The sequence below is a fragment of the Hyalella azteca genome, unplaced genomic scaffold (genome assembly GCF_000764305.2).
Source record: "Hyalella azteca isolate HAZT.00-mixed unplaced genomic scaffold, Hazt_2.0.2 contig8139, whole genome shotgun sequence".
Classification (NCBI taxonomy): Eukaryota; Metazoa; Arthropoda; class Malacostraca; order Amphipoda; family Hyalellidae; genus Hyalella; species Hyalella azteca.
Genome location: NW_025938240.1, coordinates 141511 through 164387, shown reverse-complemented (window position 1 = coordinate 164387; position 22877 = coordinate 141511). Strand labels below are relative to the sequence as shown.

The 22877-nt window shown below is 39.1% G+C and overlaps 1 protein-coding gene across 1 annotated transcript; it reads right to left on the bottom strand.

The window, feature by feature from the left end:
- Positions 1-17549: 17549 nt before the first annotated feature.
- On the bottom strand, positions 17550-18875 carry LOC108672340 (proline-rich receptor-like protein kinase PERK14). The gene is made up of 2 exons (XM_018159984.1): positions 18818-18875; positions 17550-18460 (listed from the first exon to the last, which is right to left on the bottom strand). The coding sequence occupies exons 1-2, from the start codon at positions 18873-18875 to the stop codon at positions 17550-17552; spliced, it is 969 nt and encodes a 322-aa protein (XP_018015473.1).
- Between the last annotated feature and the right edge of the window lie 4002 nt (positions 18876-22877).

Below are 22877 nucleotides of genomic sequence, written 5' to 3'. Positions count from 1 at the left end.
ATCGCTCGTATATCGCTCATATATTTTCTCCGGCACACATTTCTTTCCGCTTACATTTTTATTGTTTTTTAATTTTGCATTAAAATTACTTGAACAAAATCTTTCACTCGACAACGATATGGCAAGCTTATTTCAAACATTTGTTGCGAATATTTTATCTCCTATTACATCTACTCCCAAGAAAACATTTTTATTTAATCATGTCTAATATCGGGCTGTAGTTTGAATTTGTATGTTCTTCAACATTTCATTTCTAGCATAGTTTAACAAAGTAATGGCAACAAACTCAAACCAACGATTGGAACCAAAATCCAGTATTTTTTCAAATTACATAGGCTGTGAACGTACGAGCAAATTTAAGCAATTGTTTATAATTTCTAGAGCAGAAATAGGAACTGTGAAGAGAGCCGCGTGAAAATATTTTGGGTGCATGCGATATGAACTATATTAAGGGCCATCATGAGGATATTAAACGGATATTTACCGTTCATTAAACATCATGAGGATTAATGAACAGTAAAGGAGATGGGGTGTGGTAACTGGTAAGGGTATTTATGTTTGGTATCGCCTAAGCCGACGCTAAGCATGCGATACAGCTGCGAGTTATCGTCATTTTAGCGTCAGAAAAGATCTAATAAGGACCAACATTCCAGATGCCAGATATTGCCGCCATCGTAACAGTTTTGGCCGCTTTATCGCCGGCCTCGATTACTATAAAGATTCATGAACGTAAAAAATCAGCTTAATTGGAGTTCAATATTTTTCTGCGTATATTCAATGCAGGTTTCACTTCTAAAAAACAGTTGCATGACAATCGAAAGTGAAAATAAGAAATAAGGCACTTCTAGAGCAAGTTGAGATATGAATCAAGCCTGTGGTAATAGCTAAATTACCTTAAGTGACATAATTAGTTGTATTAGTATCTTTTCCTAGATAGTAATGTTGAGTAATAATTTTCGAGTTTTTGAACAGGTTATAGTGTTCTAGAACATAGCCACCTGAACCTATTACAACAACATCTGTGAGAAGGTAACTTGTTTATTGTGGCACATATTAAAGATGGTAAGAAAATTAATGCGCTTGGAAAAACTGATTCACGGGGATTTATTTCGTAGTTTTCGCTCACCGAGCGGTCGCGGTCTCTCGCTCTGTACGCCCTCTTGTCCAAGACGACATTTGCGCGCTCAATTATGGTCGCAGACTTTCCCACGCAGTTCCCTATTTCGAGAAAAACTTGGCACTCTTTACCGCCCAGGACAACCAATTCGTGTTTTTACCGCAAATTAGTTTTTTCCTGAATGGTAAAAGGATTTTATTTTGTTCTTTTATTTGGAGATCGGCTACTTACCTGAAAATTTTTCTATTTAGGGTAGCTCTATATAACAATCTTTTTTGGACGAATTGCATTAATGACCGTCAACTTATCTATAGTCGAAGGGTTCCATGACATTTCCAGTAATTATGCACTACGCTCGCATCCTAAAGTGAATGTGTAATGTTGATTAAATTGAACAAAACTCACAAAAATATGCATTGCAGACATAACATCTACGTCATTTAGAGAAGGAAGTATCTCTCGGAAAACTATAAACATCATAAGACCACAAAATGTAAATTAATTCTGAGGCACAATTAGAAAGTACACTCCACGATGGAATTAAATTACCTATATCAATTTAAAATTTTTCAATTTAATGATGATGATGGCAGATCAGTATGCGATCATTATTGAATTATCTCTACGCTACCAACGATCTTCAGTGTCCTCAAGAAAATTTCAGCATCGTAAGAATTTATTTGGCGCTCTGTTGCCTTCTGGCTCTTTCCTCTTCAACTCTCCTCAGAGGTCGATGCTTGCAGCGCATCCTCTCAGCTGATCCTTGAATTTTTTTCTGTTCCTACAACTCCTACCGGAACTCCTCTTAGCACTCCAGCCATGACTCATCCGGACACTTTTCCTAGAACTCCTTCTGAAACTTCTCCTGACAGTCCTTCTAGAACTCCTCCAAGAACTCACATTCGTTGTAAGATTTGTTTTTGAGAATAGGGACTCCAGTCGAGCCAGGAGCTGGCGATAACGGCGAACCGAGTGGTCGAAGTAAATTGAATAGTTTTTTGGTCGATCGCCTACCGGTGGATTGCGATTGCCGAACTCCAACTGATTGCGGTTGTCGAATGCCGATGGATTGCGGTTGCCGAACAGCTAACCGCGACCCAAGGCGATCGCTTGAATTAAACGAAGACTTCAACTTAAAAGTTTCGTTCATGCGATTGCCATTCAGTCAGTGACTGAAGTTATATATCTGGATAAGTAGTTTGCACGTATTATGCAATACCTTAGCTTTCAGTTGATGTTCAATGAAATGATTGAATGAAAGTTAAAGCGCTATCGTAAGAACCTTATGAGCACTTTGGGCCTCAATTAAGCGCCGAGAATTTCTTCCGGATTTTGCCAAAATTTCGTATTTCATGTAAATCTTTTTATTCTTTCTGCAAATTGTATGAATGCGTTAAGAATAGTTTGAGAGGAGTGATAATAGCGTTGAATGTTAGAATTTATTTTTCCTTTTTATTGAAATAGTTAAACTTGTGTTCTTCGGGTACCTCTGTGTTCTTTTATTTGATATAGTATTTCTTATCTGATTTACATTTCAAAACGAATAAAGACAATAAGTTAGATGAACCTTAGGCTACCAATTTCCTGCTAGCGCAAAATGCTACATTACATCCATAGCAAATTGTTGTAAATTTTCCCTTTAAACAAATATTTACAGACGACATATAGATCCACCATATTGCCACATTATTATAATATTTCATTGCATTAACTGCATATATAACGCAGAGCATAATTTCAAAGAAAATCCAAGCGCTTCTCCAATAACTTTTGCTTATCAATCCCTGTTGGGTATATTTTTTTCAGCGGGATAGAGGATTACGTGTCGTGGTTTACAATGAGGAACGGTGAGGCTCTCGGGACCTTCGTAAATTTGCTAGCTAACATCATTCCCGCGAAAGATGAGGATTTGATTGAGTTAATGATGGAAGATTGGTGATGGGATGATGGTGGAATGATAGGATGATGATGGATAATGATGAGAGAAGAAGGGACCGATAAGAAACGGTATGAGAATAACGCCTTCTCGCGGCAATCGGTATTAAAATTCAGAGTATTTAGCTTAAATTTAATTTGACTTATCTATATTCTACTTTTTGTTAATATTTCTTGTTATGCAATTTGGTGCCAAAATCATAATCAGATTTTCCAGACTTCGATTGATCAAGAGGGTTTCTATTAGAGAGAGGCAAATGACCGAGTGTGGCAAACAACGTTATGCCAACGTTAGATTTAATACGTTATTCTCTATATTTGTAGAGCATTAGATATAATACATTAATCTAAATTTTTTTAAAAATCCTGAAACTATTTTCACCTTGTTTTATTTGTTGGTGACATTTATTCGGTTTTGAATTGTATTTTTGTTGTAAGGATGGTAGCGTCAAAGCCGGCCATGGGCCGGTAAAATCATTTACATTTTACTCATATTTTCCGGTTCTTCAGCAGCTTGCTATTTTAAAACTCAATCAACCAAAGGCAACAGTAAGGTTGCCAAACAAATTGATAGAACTCGTTTATTTCTTAATGTGAAGTTGATCTGACTTTAATGTGTTTTTAATACTCCTTCATATAAAATTTACACAAATTAGTTCCCCGGTTCCAAGCCGTCTGTGCCATGCATCTTGCTCCGATTGACAGGCTCCTGTTAGATCGACCTGAATCGCGCTACGGAATTTGCTGCCTCTGATTGCACTTTATCATCAAGACAAATAGTTAATTAGAGTCCATCTATCAGGAACTGTGTTGGAGACTCTGAGCGCGCTCTAAATCTGAAGGCTTGACTCAGGTTTCCAGGTCAATGCGAATAATTTACTAATTTGTTCCAGAGTCAAACTGCAAACTTTGCATTTCGTCGGTGACACGTGAACGCACTGACTCATTAACTCACTAAATTTCATTAAGACAATGTATCTCATTAACGCACTGACTCTTATTCACGTATTGATTCTTATTCACGTACTGATTCTTATTCAGGTATTCACACTGACTCTCATTAACACTTTGACTTTCATTGCCGCTCTGACTCTCATTAACGCTCTGAATGTCATTACCGCTTTCGATTTCATTAACTTGTGTCTCTCATTAACGCTCTGACTCTCATTGCATCTCTGACTCTCATTAACGCTCTAACTCTGATTTACGTTCTGACTCTCTTTAAGGCTCGGACTCTCATCAACGCTCTAACTCTCATTAACGATCTGTCATTAACACTCTGACTCTCATTAACGCTCTGACTCTTATTAACGCTCTGACTCTCACTCAAACACTGACTCTCATTATCGCAATTCATAGCATGGAGTGACCAATTAGCGCTTCTCATTACCGGATTAGATTGCATTGCTGCGCGTCACGCATGCGCTTCACAGTTCAGTGTGAGGGCAAGCTTCGCCGTGGGGCGCTGTTCAGGAAGCTGGTATGATATCGATAACAGACTAGACTATAGAAAGGTTCAATGATATCAGGTAATTATAATGATTAGATTACAGTACGTGGATCACTATGTCAAAGTTTCCGTGTTGCCCAATTCCTGAATACTTTTTAATTAACGGGAAGTTACGGGTAACCAAGAAATAATTATTGTGAAAAGTTTGCAAGGGGTGATTAATTCATTCTAACCTCATGCCACGGGCAGGAAACTGTTTTTATTTACAAGTCTTCTAGTAACGCATTTTCAAGAAGTCACATTCACTATCCGATCACGTTGAACTGATTTAAAGGTTAACAATCAAAGTTCTCGGAAGAAATAGATTTTTATGATAATGATGACACATTAACAGTGAACTTCTCTGCATAGCTTCACGTTTGCATATTAATTACGTCAGATTATAAAATTATTTACAAATATTAGGCTGTAGAGAATTCTCTGAAATCTGTAGGCCGCAAGAGGAGCCTACACGTACGCCGCGTGTAAATCAATTTTAAAATCCTTCAAAAAGACAGGCTTTCTTTTCCCCGACCGCAAAGGTTATAATTAAACGCTATTTATCACAGTTTACGGTGATGCTCGAAATATTAAAGGTGAAAAATTTGATAGTGGTGTTAATTCTAAGCGGCAGTCACTACAACAAATGATAGTAGATTTTTAAGTAATATGGGCAATTATTTCAGTGAATAACAATGCCAGCAGTTAGTTTAATAAATCTTAATGATTATTTTATGGATCTTGAAAGAAGGATGAAATGAGATGTTGATTCATTCATAGTAAACGAAATTAACTTCATTGTAGACCAGAGAATTTGTTTTATTTTATTATAAAAATACAGTTGAGGTTGAATTCTCTAGTCTCCTATGAAACAGTATCCAAATGTTATTAAAGAACTATACACATCGTCGTCATTGTCGTTGTAGATACTCTAAAAAACACATGTCGTTTTGTTTTTCTGCAGACTTAAAATTGAAAAACGCTTTTAATCTAATACTGAAAATTCAATTGATGAACAGGATCTTCAAAATCTCATCCAAAGTTTATTATAATGCGTGCTCTCGAACGTTTTACCAGACGTCCCAATAATCTTTGTGTATAATAAATAATTTTATAGCTGAATTGATGTAAATTGAGGTGCCACCAATTCCATACACGAAACGTCCCGATAATCTATTCCTAGAATAAATAATTATATAAATAAATAAATACCAAAAGTTACTAATTCCGAATTCGGAATTTCTTCTGAAGCGCAGCATATTCCCCATTCCGCATTCGGAATTTCTTCTGAAGCGCAGCATATTCCCCATTCCGCATTCGGATTCCTCCTGAAGCGCAGCATATTCCCCATTCCNCAGCGCAACTGATGAGAAGCACGTATCATCGGCGCAACTGATGGGAAGCACGTATCATCGGCGCAACTGATGGGAAGCACGTATCATCGGCGCAACTGAAGAGCTGTACGACTCGTCGTCACTGGCAGCCCTCAATTTAAGTAGCAAGTCAAGGCGACGCTTGTGCTCCCAAACGCGCTCTCTCATTAGCGTAACCAGTCGGTGAACGCCTTTACTTTATTGTCTATAGGAAATCGAAGCAATCAGTCCCGAACGTCATTGAGAATTCCTACAGGATTCCTCGTTGATGTTCGGTGCAGCTGTCTAGGTTTCGTGTGACCTGTCAGCTCGAAACAATAGTTTAATTACATGGAACTTCGATACTCGCTCTGGCCCTGCATGTCGTGGCTTCTATTCCAGATCAAATTACTGATAGCCTTTGTTCTAGATCAATGGGACTAGAATTAGAATGAATTACGCCTAAGGTTATTAAAAAATTTATTGTGCTTATAGAGAGGCGATCGTTTTTATTTCGCTGAAACTAGTAATATTGACAAAATTTGTGGAAAAGTTATAGACGCTCTAATATTGTCACTTCTGACGCATGTTATCACAATATAATCAAAAACACTATTCCTATGTCTGGGACCGAGAGGCTTGGTTCAAACCAGACTGGTGATTGACAAATATGTTTTCGACTCGCTTGAACGCTTTTTGAGAATCTCTGCTAACGACACTGGCGTATCCTTTCACGGTGGCGACCCAATAACCACAAACATCAAAACATCACAAACAAAATATTTCAGCTTCTCCTTCATGGACGATATTTCTCCCAATCCGTCGAGCAAACTTGCTGCAGGATCTGCCCTTCAATTTGTTACGGCAGCGAAGCAAGACGAGCAATGACGCGCTAGACTGACGTCTTGCACTGCCTTATTAATGCTGCATCGACGGCTTATGGAAGTTGTGCATCGGCCATCGATAGGCCGTCTAACATCCGCCTCATTTTTTCAATAAGGGTGATGAGTAGTGTGTACTCAACTACCTTAGTTGAAATCTTCGAAGCATTCATAGGAGTGAACGCAAAGCAAAACGAGGAGACTTCTCCGAACCAGTTTTTATTTTAAATAATGTGGTGATTAAAATTATCGATCTTAATCTGGCAGACGGCGGAAGCATGGCCAATATATGACCGACGGTTGGCTGGGTTTGATGTGACTCAAATTTTTAATAAGGATGGTAGAGTAGAAGTGGCGTGGTCGTTTGGACGCAGACGACACGCGTCGCGTACCACGCTGATGGCCGCGAGGTAACTTGTGCGATACGCTTTGTGTTTGTACTATAACAGAGAGCAGCGAAGCTTGGCGCTCTGACATGACAAGTTCCGTGCAATTGCAGGAACACCGAGATCGCTGGATCACAACGAGTGCGTGGTGCTTTGAAGTGATCGCGTTCACGAAAATGTACACGATGTTGTTGAGATATTGAATACTTTGATTTGTGGTGAAAATCCAAACTAGTTTGAATCTTACTAGCTGATATATATTTTTTATCACAGATTCGCAATGCCAATGTTTTGTGATGTCAAGCATCACAAAATACCTTCAGTATTGATAAACTGGACCATTGACGAACTCGCGTCACATTTTAACGCTCTTCGCCTAAGCAGATCCTTGCTCGCATTTCCAAAAAACTATCGAAAGGAGCAGCAGCAACTCACGCACAAACCATAACTTAAAATCGCCGCAGAACACATACATAAAATTATTTCAGAGCTTCCAAACGTCACATAATTTCATAGTAATTCAGAACTTTCAACTTCAAGAGTATCATCGATAATCTGGACCAAAATCCACCTATTAACAGGCGGTTCCGAAGTTGTGGATTAGAAGCTCAGTAACCAAGCGCTCTGCACCTCCTGCTCTAAACATTTATTTTTCAAGAGCCATTACAGCCACGTGTATTTTTTTTTATCGCGCGCCACCAAAAAACAAAAACTCTCCTCCAAAATTCAAAATGCGCAATGGCAGCCGCGTTAATTTTACTTTTATCTGCTAGCGGTTTTGGCCACAGTTTCTGTGACTGCGGTAGTAACAACATATTGCAGAAGAAAATCATACAGAAACCTTAATCTATGTTATGTAATTGCGTGCCGTATCTCAGTCGGCATGCACAAAAACTGTTCCGGCTCATGCTAAACGACAACAAGCAGTTCTGCCGAGTCATCTTCATGCAAAGAGGAAACGGATCTAAGAGAACCAGGATTTCAGGTCGTCTTAGCCAAGAAAAAATTAATTCTTCGCCAAAAAGAAGGTCGAGCTTCGCATATAATTTCGAATAAATAAGCACGTAAGTTTATTTGGACCGTTATTCTATCAGAAAAATCACACGTCATTATTATAGCATTGATAATATTGCCTACGGGTTCTATAATTGCACATACAACTGTCAGTTTACGCATCCCGCTTGCAATTATATGGCACGAGTAAATCCTCCAAATGATCATAAGATTATTGACGAGTAAATTTACGTTCTTCATATCCTCAAATGAATTTTATAGTTGAAATTCCGCTTGTTAGTAGCGTGTGTGATATGCAACCTTATGTCCTTTTAGTATTTTTTCATGAATTATTCCGTACGAATGTTAAAATCGGCAGAAAAACTCTAAAAATTACTAATTCAGCAAATATTCCTATTTAATATCATTAGGAGAATCCATCATTACGAATATTCATTTCATACCGCTCAATTTGTTTTCATGCAATTGAAATTCCAGGTATGGTCAGATCTTTTTCAATTTAATTCATTATTGATAATAAAATCCCTGGATTAGCATAGGCGAGGAGAATTGGTGAAACTGAAATAATGAGTGCATTTATCTGCTTTTAGCGTCTTTTATTTCGCGATTGAATAAACGCTAAACAGTTTTTATACACAAATATCTGCGCACTACGAGATTTTGGCAGCAATTAACGTTTTCGGCTGGAAGTTTTAGGCAATGTTGATTCCTATGAAAATTAAAACGTAACACTAACATATTCATATCAATGTCATATTAGAACTTCATATTTATTTCTGCGACAAAATGACTGAAAGTTTTAATTTCATAAATCACGCATCGTAGAACCTACATGAACTCGGCCAGATGATATGTCAGCTTGGCAACTACTGATATATTCAACCTCAGCCGTTACATGCAGTTCAATAAGTTCTAGTCTGATGAACAAGCAATAATTGGCTTTTGGCAGTCAGTGAACTGCTCAAGCCGTCGCTCTGCAGACCAAACCTAATCGTTATTGTCGTCAACCCGCGACAGAATGAGGCCCTGGCCAAGGCTAATTATCACATTTACGGACATACATCATCTTAAGCAGCAGTCTGTTACTAGTGGTTGTTGCTTTTTCAGATGTACTCGGTCTTGAAAACGTATTCAGTCTTAAAGACGTATTCAGTCTTAAAGACGTTTTCAGTCTTGAAGACGTACTCAGTCTTGAAGACGTATCCCGTCTTGAAGACGTACTCAGTCATGAAGACGTGTTCAGTCATGAAGACGTACTCAGTCTTGAAGACGTACTCAGTCTTGAAGACGTATTCAGTCTTGAAGACGTATTCAGTCTTGAAGACGTATTCAGTCTTGAAGACGTATTCGGTCATGAAGACCGAATTCAGTCTTGAAGACGTTTTCAGTCTTGAAGGCGTACTCAGTCTTGAAGACGTGTTCAGTCTTGAAGACGTACTCAGTCTTGAAGATTCAGTCTTGAAGACGTATTCAGTCTTGAAGACGTATTCAGTCTTGAAGACGTGTTCAGTCTTGAAGACGTATTCAGTCTTGAAGATGCATTCAGTCTTGAAGGCGTATTCAGTCTTGAAGACGTACTCAGTCTTGAAGACGTACTCAGTTTTGAAGACGTACTCAGCCTTGAAGACGTATTCAGTCATGAAGACGTGTTCAGTCTTGAAGACGTATTCAGTCTTGAAGACGTATTCAGTCTTGAAGATGCATTCAGTCTTGAAGACGTATTCAGTCTTGAAGACGTACTCAGTTTTGAAGACGTACTCAGTCTTGAAGACGCACTGAGTACGTCTTCAAGACTCTTCTATGTGCGTCTATGCTACTCCTGTTCCTGTTTTTTTTAAGTTTTGGAAAGTATTTCAAAAATTCCCAAACACGCAACACAAGTATCATTATCACGCAATAAAATGATCGAGATTGCACTATTTTTATGTGAAAATCAAGCAACATAATGCTCAAGATCACGTAATTTAACATCAAGATCGTGCAATACATATATTAAAATCACACATCACTAGTATCAAGATAACGCTATACAATTCTTTATACTCGTTTGTAATAAATAAACTGCCAACTTCTACAATGAAATTACATATTTTTTAGTGAAGTCTCTGTCCATCGTTCAGCATTATGTTACAGCTAATCTTGCGAGGAGATAGTTCGCTAGACCAGAAGTAGTTATTACAATAAAGTTTACCAGACGCTGCACAATTCATAGCTGAGACTTTAAAAAATATGCCACTTTGATGATCAGTGTTATGGTTTTATACATTTCACTATTTAATGATGTATTTTATATGCTAAGGGATACAATACCACATTATTTATAAACCACACCCTTCAACAAGAGCAAGTAATAACAGTTATGACAGTTTTTATCTCTATGATAGAAATAATTTAAAAACATACAAAATAATTATGAGTATTAAATTTATGAATCAAACTGAAAACTTCATCAAAATGCTAGATTTACCTGAACTTGCTATTTTATTCTGGTGATGTCTTGACCATCACTATAACTTACAAGTTTGAAGTCGCTTGAATCTGCATATGTCCCTCACGAAATCCGAGGTAAAACCACTGAGTTTGATATCCCTCTCGGCCGAGAGCGGCTTGCACAGGTTGCTCCGCCGTCGATATTTTCAGAGCCGCGGGATCAAACTCCGATGACAAGACGTCAATTTCAGAACTTCAGAGTTAAGCGCTTTCATAGACTTGCGTCAGCGTGATAAGTTGTCACTTTAAGTACGTCACAAGTTCAAAATCAAACTCGAGCACTCACGTTTGAAATTTTATAATAACACAGACATGTAGGTTCTTAAAGTACATGCATGGTATTAACAGTACGAACGTTACACAGAAAACTCATTTTGCACGAAAGGTGGTAAACGCATTGAATTAATTTCCGGACGTTTGAAGAAACAATTCGTTCATGTTAAAGCACGATTAAATGTGAAATGCGCATTTAGTTTGTACGCCTCGTACAAAGTATTTTGAAACACTTGCTAATTCAACTCTCATATGCTCCAACAAACTCTTGCCATTAATTTGAATTTCATTAAGAAGATAAGACATCTCATGATAAGAAATGTCTAGCCATGCTAACCTCCGAGTTCCCGATTAAATTCTGGTGTTGTGCAGGAGCGATCAGCAACCGGAACGGCTTAGGAAACTGAAATTTAAACGATAATTTCTGTTTGGACAATTTTTCGATTGCGTTACGATGCAAGGAGGATAGAGTAGAACTCCTGCGGTCATTTAAATTACATTGGAAGGACTTTAAATTCATGATAAAGTAATACAACTAAATCTGGTCGATACCAGACGATACCAAAAAGTATCTTGAAATAAGTGTTAAGTTTTCCAGTTAGGCTGGTAATCAGATGCCAACTTAATCAAAGAAAGATCAAAGATGCCAACTTAATTTTTTGTATTTATCATGATCACCACAATATCGCTCTATCGTGCGGACGGTTATCGAAGACAATCGCAAATTTAATTAATTACTTGACTAGTGATAATACGTCTGATTTACAATTTCCTAATCACTTGTGAGCAAGACGTCTTGTTCATGAGCTTCTTACCTCTGTGCAGCGTGCAGCCCTCGTACAAGGAACTTTGCTCCCTGTTAACTAGCTGTCTACTTAGGTGGTTAATGTGTGAATGCAGGAGCTAGGCTGGCAGTAATGAGGATCGTGTCGGCGCTGTTAATTTGGCGGCGGGAGCAGAACGATGAGCCCGACAAGCTCCCAATTGTGGCGGGGCGGCGGGAAAATGGCGGAGGAATCCACCCCTTAGCTCCTGATCTGATGACGGTAACTCTGGTAACCTGCATGGACTTATGGGGCGTATATAGAGACGGTAACTCTAGTAACCAGGACTTATGGGGCGTAAAGAGACGGTAACTCTAGTAACCAGGACTTACGGGGCGTTTAGAGACGGTAACTCTAGTAACCAGGAGTTATGGGAAACGCTGCATGGTGACCTGGGGTAATAGGACTAATATCACTGTTGACAGTGCATCATTGGTACGGTGTAAACACTTAGCTTACTGTTCATCACGGTCGAAAATGAAAATAAATGTCGCTAGGTTCACCAGTGATCTCAGTATTATTATTAAAAATCGCTGCTAATTCTATGAAAACTTTGCCGCCAACTGTTAAGAAAATTACTGTCGGATAGACAGTAATTTAGGATAGACAAACTCCCTAAAAGCTGTTTTTTTGCTGCGGTTCGGTACATGATTAATTATTCATAGCGATTATTATATTCATCGAGTATAATGACGTATAATATATCAAGTGAGGGTAATGTTTTTTAAACACGTGGATGTTTAGTGGTGTTACTTCGAAACCGATCAAAAAACGACGATTGCTAAGAATATCTCGAAACAAAAATATTATTATCGATCGATTAAGTGAATAAATTCACACCTTTTTGATCTTGAATGTTCTTTTTTTAAGCCTGGCAGTGATCATTTAATTGCGAGGCAGTAAATCAGATGAGTGGTCGGTTCCAGCGTGAAGGCCAGATGCGACAACGTCAAAAAAGTCAAATATTAATTAATGTAATAATTATTGTCTCTATTGGCAGATTCAAAAGCTAAATTTACTTCAAGTGTGTAATCGCAGAATCCAGAAAATTAAGTAGATCCGGTTGTAAGTTTCGCAGAATTCAAGAGGTAAACTTATTTATTTTGGACTTGAAACCCCTGAGTTCAAGAGGCAGGCTTTTTTTCGGGAGTCGGTCACAAATGTCCTGGCGGAAATTTATTTACGTGCTAGTACCATGAGATAATGTCTACAATGAAGCTTTACAGCGGACTTTGGCCGTAAAACCAACACAGCAGCTCCAGGATAAACGCACAATAAACTGCTTAATGTCCTGCCTGACTTTGCGGCCTGAACTGTTGGCCTCCACATCGCTTTATTTCATTTCTAAGCTGAAACGATGTGCCATGCTATATCCAGTGGAAATTACAATGTAGTGCACAAATTTCATAGTGTATCGCAAACTACATCGACCTATTAACTGCTCTATCGATAATTTTTTTGTATCGATAAAATATTTTTTTCATTCTTTATATTCTCTACGCATCCTCATGACCCTTCATTACACGTATTATGGAAACCACAGTTTAAGTTAAATTTTGTAACGAAAAATATCGAACTAAATTTTGATGCATCACCCTATTTGGTATACAGGGCCGTTTTAATTTCAAAATATATTCTATAATTTTTGTCTGAGCCCGTCTCATGAAGTATATTGCGCTTGCTCTCGGCTCCGATCCTTTTTCTTCACAAATTTAGCTAGGGAGCAACGTTAAGCCTGGTATTGGTCGCTTCTGTTCAAAGTGGTGAACTTTTACAGTTTGTGAAGGTTTATGTGTTTTCAAATGTCCTGGCGCCGAATTTTATCCCAAAAGTTGGTCCAAATTACCTTGCATATGGTGCTCGTATTCCAAAGTTTCCGTCAAAATAATTCTTTATACAAATAATTGTACTTCAGGATAATGAAAATTCTGCGTTAATCATTTTCCCTGTGAAACTTTTACTTGAGTTTCAATTGAAAGCATTAAATTGAATATGTAACGCTTCATAAACTTAGTATTTAATATTCTTAGTTTTGAACATCTCAATAGCAAATTTGTGACACGATCAATATAATTTTGGCAATTTATCCGTAAAAAATCTACATAGCAGGAAATGAAAGATAAAATTGAGACCGCAGGCTTATGCCAGCCTATTCGAAGCATCAATCTGTCGAGTTCAGCGTGTAGCGCTGGCGCTAATCCAAATCAAACTTCAACAACTTGTCGCGCTTGAGCAATCTAGCGCCAGGTTCGACTTGACTAGGGCAATTGAGCTTCCCATTGAAATTTCTTGAAAAATCACCCAAGTTCCCGAAAATCCGTCATTTATTGACCACCAATATACCATATTTAAATTAATTATCCTCAATTCAATGCAGCGAACAGATAAAGCCGACAATGTATATATTTCTCACTGTTAATTATATGAAAAATTGCCTTTAATCAGGCATCTAAAAAAAGTTGATACAAATCGTTTTCTTTTTATACAATTTAGCAGCTGTGAAATATATACAATCATGGAAACATTTCTTTGATTCTGGGTAATGAACAGAATCTATGCATTAAAAATCTTAGCTGAATTTCAGCCTAATATCAGCTGTTCAGTACTTCCTTTAAAATAAATTTGGCTTGTGTACCGCTTTGTCTATTTTACTATTGCCTTTAAACTATTTGTAAAAAAATATGCAACAAAAGCGTAGGCATCTGTTCGTTCACAATTCACAATTTCACAGTTGATACAATAGATTTACATTACGAATATTTTACCTCACAACAAGTCACGCCATGCAAGCGATATATATAAAGGTGGCATATAGTCTTATTTTCTTGTTAATTGAAGTTAAGCACCAAGACGCTCTTTAATTGGCTCCCACTTACGAAAAATCTCCAATGCATTCAGCTTTTACGAGGATGAAATTGTAGCTAGAACGTTTTTGCGTCACTTAGCTTTTTCATGGTCAACTTTTATTTTAATGTCAAGCTTAGCTCGAATCAATTAGTTATACTTCCATTGATTAATTTTTAGCTACCGCTATGCTGGTCCTCGAAAAAAATCGTTTATAATATGGGGAATTTATAGGCCTTTTCTCTACTTAGAAGAAAAGAGTTAGACCTCCGCCATTCTATTCTTAATTCAGAAGAACCTCGTTCTAGATGATAAATTTTCGGCGATAAATTTCAGCTTCCACTCACAGGTTTTCAATGGGCTTTGCTGAGGCGGGCAGAGAGTCAGCGATATATTACTTTCACGGTTTGAAATCACAGAGCCTTATCCCAGCGAAAATTTACAGACGCGTCAGCTTCTGATTTGGAGTACCAGAAGCTGGGTCGACCCTAAATTTTGTTAGGGTATGGATGGCCGACCAAACCGGCTGGCCCCCGATGATCGGCTCACCATTAGCGCACCCGTACTCAGTAGTCTTTTGAACCGTACTTATAGTACCAAGCATTAAGAAGTGAAGACTTGTCACTACAGACTGAAGTGCAGTCATTAGTAGGCCACTTATAATTGAAAACGTTCTTGGTATATGTCCTTGACGCAAGGACACGAGAATAGGGACAAATGTGCATTCTCAAAATGCACACAACCGCATCGAGTCCTCATGAACATAGTTTGGACAGGTCAAACAAACCTTTGGACCAAATGTCAACTAATGAATTTATGGTCTTGTTTAGAATATACATCGGGTTTTTAAATGATTTGGATCGCACCTGGAATTAATAACTTCCATTTTTAAGTGATTAGAAAACTAAAAAAAAACATGCCGAATCAAGGGTTTTTTTTTGTTTCAATGCCATGTGCATGTTTACATGACCAAAACGGAAATAATATACGTTTAAAAACTACTTTTTAAAGACAACACTTCCAAAGAATCCAGTATCTCCAATCTTACATATGTACAATGAATTTCTCATCTAATCTTCGAAAATTAAAAAAATTACCTTTTCAATTTTTTAAATATATATAATTTTTTATATATAAATTTTTTTCAAAATTATTTATCCTGTTAATTGATTCGTGTATTGCCTCTGATTTCACACCAGTGTGCAAAATTTCAGATCAATTAGACAGGTAAAAGTGTGTCAAATATCAGTTATAAGATTTGTAGCTGACAAAATTATTTTTTCAATTTTTTTTTGACATTTGATTCATGCATTGTCTCCAACTTTAAACAAGTATGCAAAATTTCAGATCGATAGGATAAGTAGAAGTGTGTTAAATTTTGATTACAAGATTTGTAGCAGACAGACAGACAAACAGACAAACAAGAAGTGAAGTTAAAGAGAAGTGTTGTAAAAAAGACATCACATTGACAGCAAAGTTCGGGGGCTTAAATCTCCCATTAATAGCCTTAAATTAAAGTGAATAATATATGTGCAGGAACCAGCTCGTTATGCCTGAGCTAATCTAGAGCCTCAAAATAAATGACATCTACGAAAATTTCAGTCTTAATTATTTAAACTTTTTTGCTAGCTTTTCTTCATCTACGATAATTTTATCTCGTTCCTAACCTTTTCCCAAGATCATTGCCGTTACATAAAAAAACTGCTTTTTCTTCCTTCGCCTAACTTTTCCATTCGCAACTGACTTTTTCAGCCACGTACTCGTTTCTGTTCTAATTTTTCAGGTGTCGAAACTTTCCGAAATAATTTCCAGGCTCAATTCCCGGTTTCAAAAGTTCATCCATCGAAGTTTGGCGAGCCTTTTTCAGGGAAGTCGCACGGCTATTGCCAGCTCTTCTGTTCCATTCTTTATAAAGACGTCCGGACTCAGCGAACTCTAAACGCTGTCATTAGCCTCTTCATTTTTCAGACTCGAGAGAGACGCTTCCACTTCTACAAATCCCGCCTCGCGAAAATCTCTTAAGAATCTCATCTCAGTTCTTCAGAGCTTCCCTCGACCAGAAATCTCAGTCGATCGTGCTCAATTGGCTGTATACGCAATCAGTTAATTAGGTGATGGACACTAAATTCAGTCTAACTTAATTATATTAATGTTCTGAAAATATAGACCGATAGAATCTGAATCCCTAGATGCACTTGAATTCGAACATCAGAAATATTAAATCATTGATACATTTGAGATAATTGAAATCATTACATAATGGACAAGGTCTGTCAAAATAGATGAAATTTTAGTGACAACTAAAACCAAGTAAATTTTTATATCAATTTCATGTACGATTCAATTATGTTTTTTCATTTTTCGAGACCGGTTTCGATTTACTAATCGGATCAACGGATGGAGAACGAAAAATTTCACTGCAATAAAGGAAGTCAATTTATTCTGCTCACAATTTTTTGCTCGGCTTTGCCGTAGCCGATATTCAAGCTCTTGTGTCCTAGCCAAATAGACTTACCCATGGGCATTCCTACACTTCTCAATACATTCTATATTGTGCAGGAACCGGCCATTCATCGCCTGCAAAATGATCACTCATAAGCTATATGTAATATTAACTTTGAATTCTATTTGACATCTCGTTGAAGCAGTGATGAATTCTTCCTCTAATTCAATTAGCGCACCAGCGAACCTGTTGATTAATCGCCCTCGTCAGCGCATCCCGGCGCGTCATCGTGCAATAGAAGCCTGCAAAGCCCAGTGTGACGGTGAAGGCCCAGAGGGGAGGTGAAGGCCCAGAGAGAATGTGAAGGCCCAGAGATGTGGTGAAGGCCCAGGGTGGAGTTGAAGGCCCAGAGGGGAGGTGAAGGCCCAGAGGGGAGGTGAAGGCCCAGAGGGGAGGTGAAGGCCCAGAGGGGAGGTGAAGGCCCAGAAAGGAGGAGAAGGCTCAGAAGGGAGTTAGAGGCCCAGAGGGGAGGTGAAGGCCCAGAGGTGTGGTGAAGGCCCAGGGAGGAGTTGAAGGCCCAGAGGTGTGGTGAAGGCCCAGAGAGAATGTGAAGGCCCAGAGGTGTGGTGAAGGCCCAGAGGGGAGTTGAAGGCCCAGAGTGGAGGTGAAGGCCCAGAGGGGAGGTGAAGGCCCAGAGGGGAGGCGAAGGCCCAGAAGGGAGGTGAAGGCCCAGAGGGGAGGTGAAGGCCCAGAAAGGAGTTGAAGGCCCAGAGGGGAGGTGAAGGCCCAGAGGTGTGGTGAAGGCCCAGGGAGGAGTTGAAGGCTCAGAGGGGAGGTGAAGGCCCAGAGGGGAGGTGAAGGCTCAGAGGCAGGTGAAGGCTCAGAGGGGAGGTGAAGGTTCAGAGGGGAGGTGAAGGCCCAGAAAGGAGGTGAAGGCTCAGAGGGGAGGTGAAGGCCCAGAGGGGAGGTGAAGGCCCAGAGGGGAGGTAGAGGCCCAGAGGGGAGGTGAAGGCCCAGAGGGGAGGTGAAGGCCCAGAGGGGAGATGAAGGCCCAGAAGGGAGGTGAAGGCCCAGAGGGGAGGTGAAGGCCCAGAGGGGAGTTGAAGGCCCAGAGGGGAGGTGAAGTCCCAGAGAGGAGGTGAAGGCCCAGAGGGGAGGTGAAGGCCCAGAAGGGAGGTGAAGGCCCAGAGGGGAGGTGAAGGCCCAGAAAGGAGTTGAAATCTCAGAGGGGAGGTGAAGGCCCAGAGGTGTGGTGAAGGCCCAGGGAGGATTTGAAGGCTCAGAGGGGAGGTGTAGGCCCAGAAAGGAGGTGAAGGTCCCAGAGGGGAGGTGAAGGGCCAGAGGGGAGGTGAAGGCCCAGAAAGGAGGTGAAGGCTCAGAGGGGAGGTGAAGGCCCAGAGGGGAGGTGAAGGCTCAGAGGGAGGTGAAGGCTCAGAGGGAAGGTGAAGGCCCAGTGGGGGGGGGGCAAAGGCCCAGAGGGGAGGTGAAGATTGCGTCTGTGGTCTGTCACACTGCAATTATTGATTCCTTTTGAAAACAAGTGCTTGAATTTTTGACCGAAAAATATTGTTGTTTATTCCAACTTAATTGGGGCTATAAGCACGTCTTTTAAAAATAAATTAAGGCAAATAAATTGTTACTCATTACCGTTCAAGCGTAAAAAGACTTCCCGGATGCGCAATTATCATAATTCATTGTAAGAATCACCGCATTTCTTTACATGTACCGGTTTTCGACTATATGATCATAAAATTGTTACGTAGACTTGCTGAACAGCGATAACTCGAGCATGTGCCACATCAACAATTCATCATTTTGAAAATTCATAGTTATGAATTTGCATGCACTTTCAGGTCAAATTTCAGGTTTTGCTTTGAATCAGCAGGCCAATAAGAGACGTGAAAAGCAGATTTTTTACCAGATTTTTCACTTAGAGTCTCCGCAAATGGGTTCCAAGGATCCAGCCGACGGGTAGAGATCGGTTGATGAACAAACAATCCTCGCTATGGCAGCTCACGCAACAAAGACGCGCTGCTTGGGTCTGCTTGCTCTCTATCACGGTCCAATGCAGCAGACTAGACCCACAGTATAGCTAGACCCTATCTTCCTTCTATTCCATACCGGCTTCTGTTCAGTATTAAATTCCACTGACCACGCAAGAGCAGCAAGGATGTGAGCGGTCCTGTACCAATTGAGATGGTTTTCAAATTTCAAACCAAACGATCGAACAATTCTGAGTTGCTGCTGATAGTAAAGCGTTAAACAAACGAGTGGTGAGTGATTCAAGTCATTGTAATTAACAGGATTCCAATATGTATCACATTTACGGCGTTTTTTATTTTCTTTGAATTTATGGAAAGAGTCTTCAGAAAACTGCAACGTTTATGGCGCATATTTGAACTTGTGTACTGAACACGTCCTGTTTTCCAAGAAAATGTTTACGGCAATTGCTATTTTATAGCTCTTTAATTTTGATTTTATGTCGATAATGATTTTTGGTCTCCTACGACCAAACTGAATATCGTACTGAATACCAAATAAACACGTGTCGTGCTGACAATATTTCACTTTCAAAAATAATACCAGAAGCAAAATATTAAATACCTATATGAAAAATCTATTAAATATATATATAATATAATATATATATATATATATAATATATTAAATACATATCGCATTTCAAATTGAATATATAGTGTTCATTGTATTAAAAAATCTGCTGTCAGCTCACCAACCTTAATTTTGGTTCACTTGACTTCGGTTCACCATCTATTGAATTTCGGTTCACTTGACTCGTGACGGCGCTGGACGGGATGGTCCGTGGTTCACTCCGCAGAACCGTCCGCGGTTCGCACGGTCTATTAGCCGTGCGTGTCTGCTAGAAATTCGTTCACGACGGACGTTGGGATTCGTCTGGGGTCTTTATTTAACAGCTAACATTAACTCAGTGGCTTTTTGGTCTCTCAAGACCAACCGACATCGCAGTGCTTGGTGCAGTTTCTTCGGATTATCAGTTAACTATGAAGTCTTAATCAAGGTACAGTAGATATTTCGAGCACTATATAAACATTAAAAAACCATGTTCCTATGTAATCATTCTCATTAATTAAATAGCGTCAAACAATGATTATCTGAGTTTACCCAGTACTAATACATATTAACTGATGATTTGTAAAAATGAGTTAGTTGCAATTGAAACAAGCATCTGTTTTACGAAGTTAGGTTACAATACATGCTGGAATTTTGAGGAAGTGGAAACAGTTCGACAGGATTACAGACACTGTTTGAGAGTTGCCTCAATGCCGGGTTGAAAATATTTGTAGTTGAGTAAGAGTATTTTGCTCTAGCGAATGGCGGTATTTTCCTTCTGCATGGTTGATCTTGCTTGATTATGTAATTTTTTTGTTTTTCCTTTCGTGTTTCTTTCTTTACTGCAGAAACAGCACAACCCTCACCACAGTTTATTCATTTCAAGACGACGCAAGACTGAAGCAAATGGATGTTTGTTCTCTAGTTGCGAGGGGAAGTTTCCCAGCATGATTATGTCTGGAAATTGAAAATTCTAACATTTCATACTCTATTATTGCGCCTCTGCTAGATCTGTAATCATTTTTGCTGAAAATTCCAAGTCATTTCACTATTTTTATAGGCATAAATTACCAAAATATGTAAGTCTTAGGGGAAATGATGAAAGTAATTACTTGAATAAAAACAATGAGGGCCGAATAAGCTCCCTTCAACGAGCATCACGATGCAGAGATTGCTATCAATTTCCATCAACCCTCATCTGCAATATTTCCATCATCAGTAATATTACGCTAATCATCATGCAATAGTCCCTGAATCATCAATCAACAACATAACTCTCATCAAAAACATTACCCTCATCAACAACATTAACCTCATCAACAACATTACCCTCATCAACAACATTACCTTCATCAACAACATTACCCTCATCAACAACATTACCCTCATCAACAACATTACCCTCATCAACAGCATTACCCTCATCAGCGATGATTACTTCGCTCTGCTCCTAGCTGGCGCCTCGCCCGATATCTAAAAGCTATGCCCGTGGTAAGTGGGAGTTCGAGCCTCTCCCGCCAATCCTGAGATGATCCAGTCTTGTTCATGATTGCAAGGGAATCCAATTGAGATTCTATTCAGTTCCATTTCGCAGCTGACTGCCACTATAAAATTTTTATCCTGTGGAAGCTCATATCCCTGGTATTTTGTGAGCGCGGGAAAGAGAAAAGGCTTGGAAACTTTGACCGCCCGATCTGCATGGTAAGGGATTCCTTGAAGTCGAAGAGACGTGTTAAATAATATGCTTATACATCTGAGAACTTATATTATAAATTTCATTGCATTTTGTTGGAGCACTTGAAAATTCAATTATTTGAGACCGGGTTCATCCACGGTCCGCGATGCTGAACCGGGCTTTTTTTAAGGCTTAACTCTTTTTCAATATGTACTCGACTTATATAGAATCCTTCGCCGATCTTGTCGCAGACCAACTGAATTAGTAATCCACTAAATGAATTAATTAGGAGGTAACTGATTCAATTATCGACCAACTAAGGCAATAACCCTGGTGTCACCGGCAGTTTCCTCATCAATCTCAACCCAATAAAGCACAACTCGATCTTTTTCTGCACCCCTTAATTTCGTATAGCACAAGAAGGAACTCATTCTAGTTTTGGGGGAGTTTGTACTCGTTTAGAAACTTAATGCGAGGGAATTAAATCTTAAATTCCAAAGAGTTTTATTAAATTTTACCTTTTGTTCCCGTTTGTGAGATGTTTGAAATCAGTATGCATTTTCATTATTATTTACACTAGGTTGACAATTAACATGATAAGTCAAAATGTTTGAGAGGATTATAACCATAATATTACGTTTTCATCATGCTTATTTGTTTGACAATCTAACCTAAATTGATTATTCTGTAAGTGATTCATCTAAATTCATAGCTTCTTTGATAAGTGGAAAAATCACGAATGCTGCAAATAAAAATCAGATTTTCCTGCAAGAAAGTTTATTCAGTAAGTAAGGAAGTAAGAAAGTGCATTCAGTGAGCTTCCTCCGTACAAGTTAGAACTCTTGAAAATACTGAAGGCCTTAACACGAGTTCTTGGCCGAGTTAGGCAGCAACTTCCAGACAATTTCCTATCTTTCCTGTCACCGGCGTCGTCGCCTACACGTGACAATAACGCGTCCCGAGGACGTGTCCACGCCGCGATCACAGCGCAATCACCTACAAACGACCCAAACTTATCCGAAAAAAAATCACTGCAGTCGCATAGTCACGGCCATAAATTACGTCTTTCCCAATATCAGAAGAGCCCACGTGGCTCAAGTCAGTGCCATAAATTTTCGTAGCTCAAATCGAAGCCATTGTAAGACGGAGGCGGCCATAAATTCGGCTGACGCTGCAGTTAGGTCTTGGCGGGACTAACTGCGGCTGTTGACACCAGAACCAACCATGCAAGATTCTCGAAAATGATTACGATATCTTGCTTCTAACTTGTGTCGTGCAGTCGTGTTTATCGTTTGTGATCAGCGGAGATGGTTCCAGCTGACGATCAAGATTGGCTGAGAGATATGGATTCTTTGGGAAGCGTTAAAATATTACCATAGTGGAGATATTCTTACCAAAAGATTAGAAGCAAAGTTGACGCACATGTGCTTTATTTCTTGGTAATCAGAGCTGTTTCATCGCCTGCCAAATGTTAGTAATGCATCAACAGACTGTCTATTGTTTTGTGCATAATAAACAGGCTGATGTTTGTACAAAATAGCCTGTCTGTTGTTGCTGTGGCA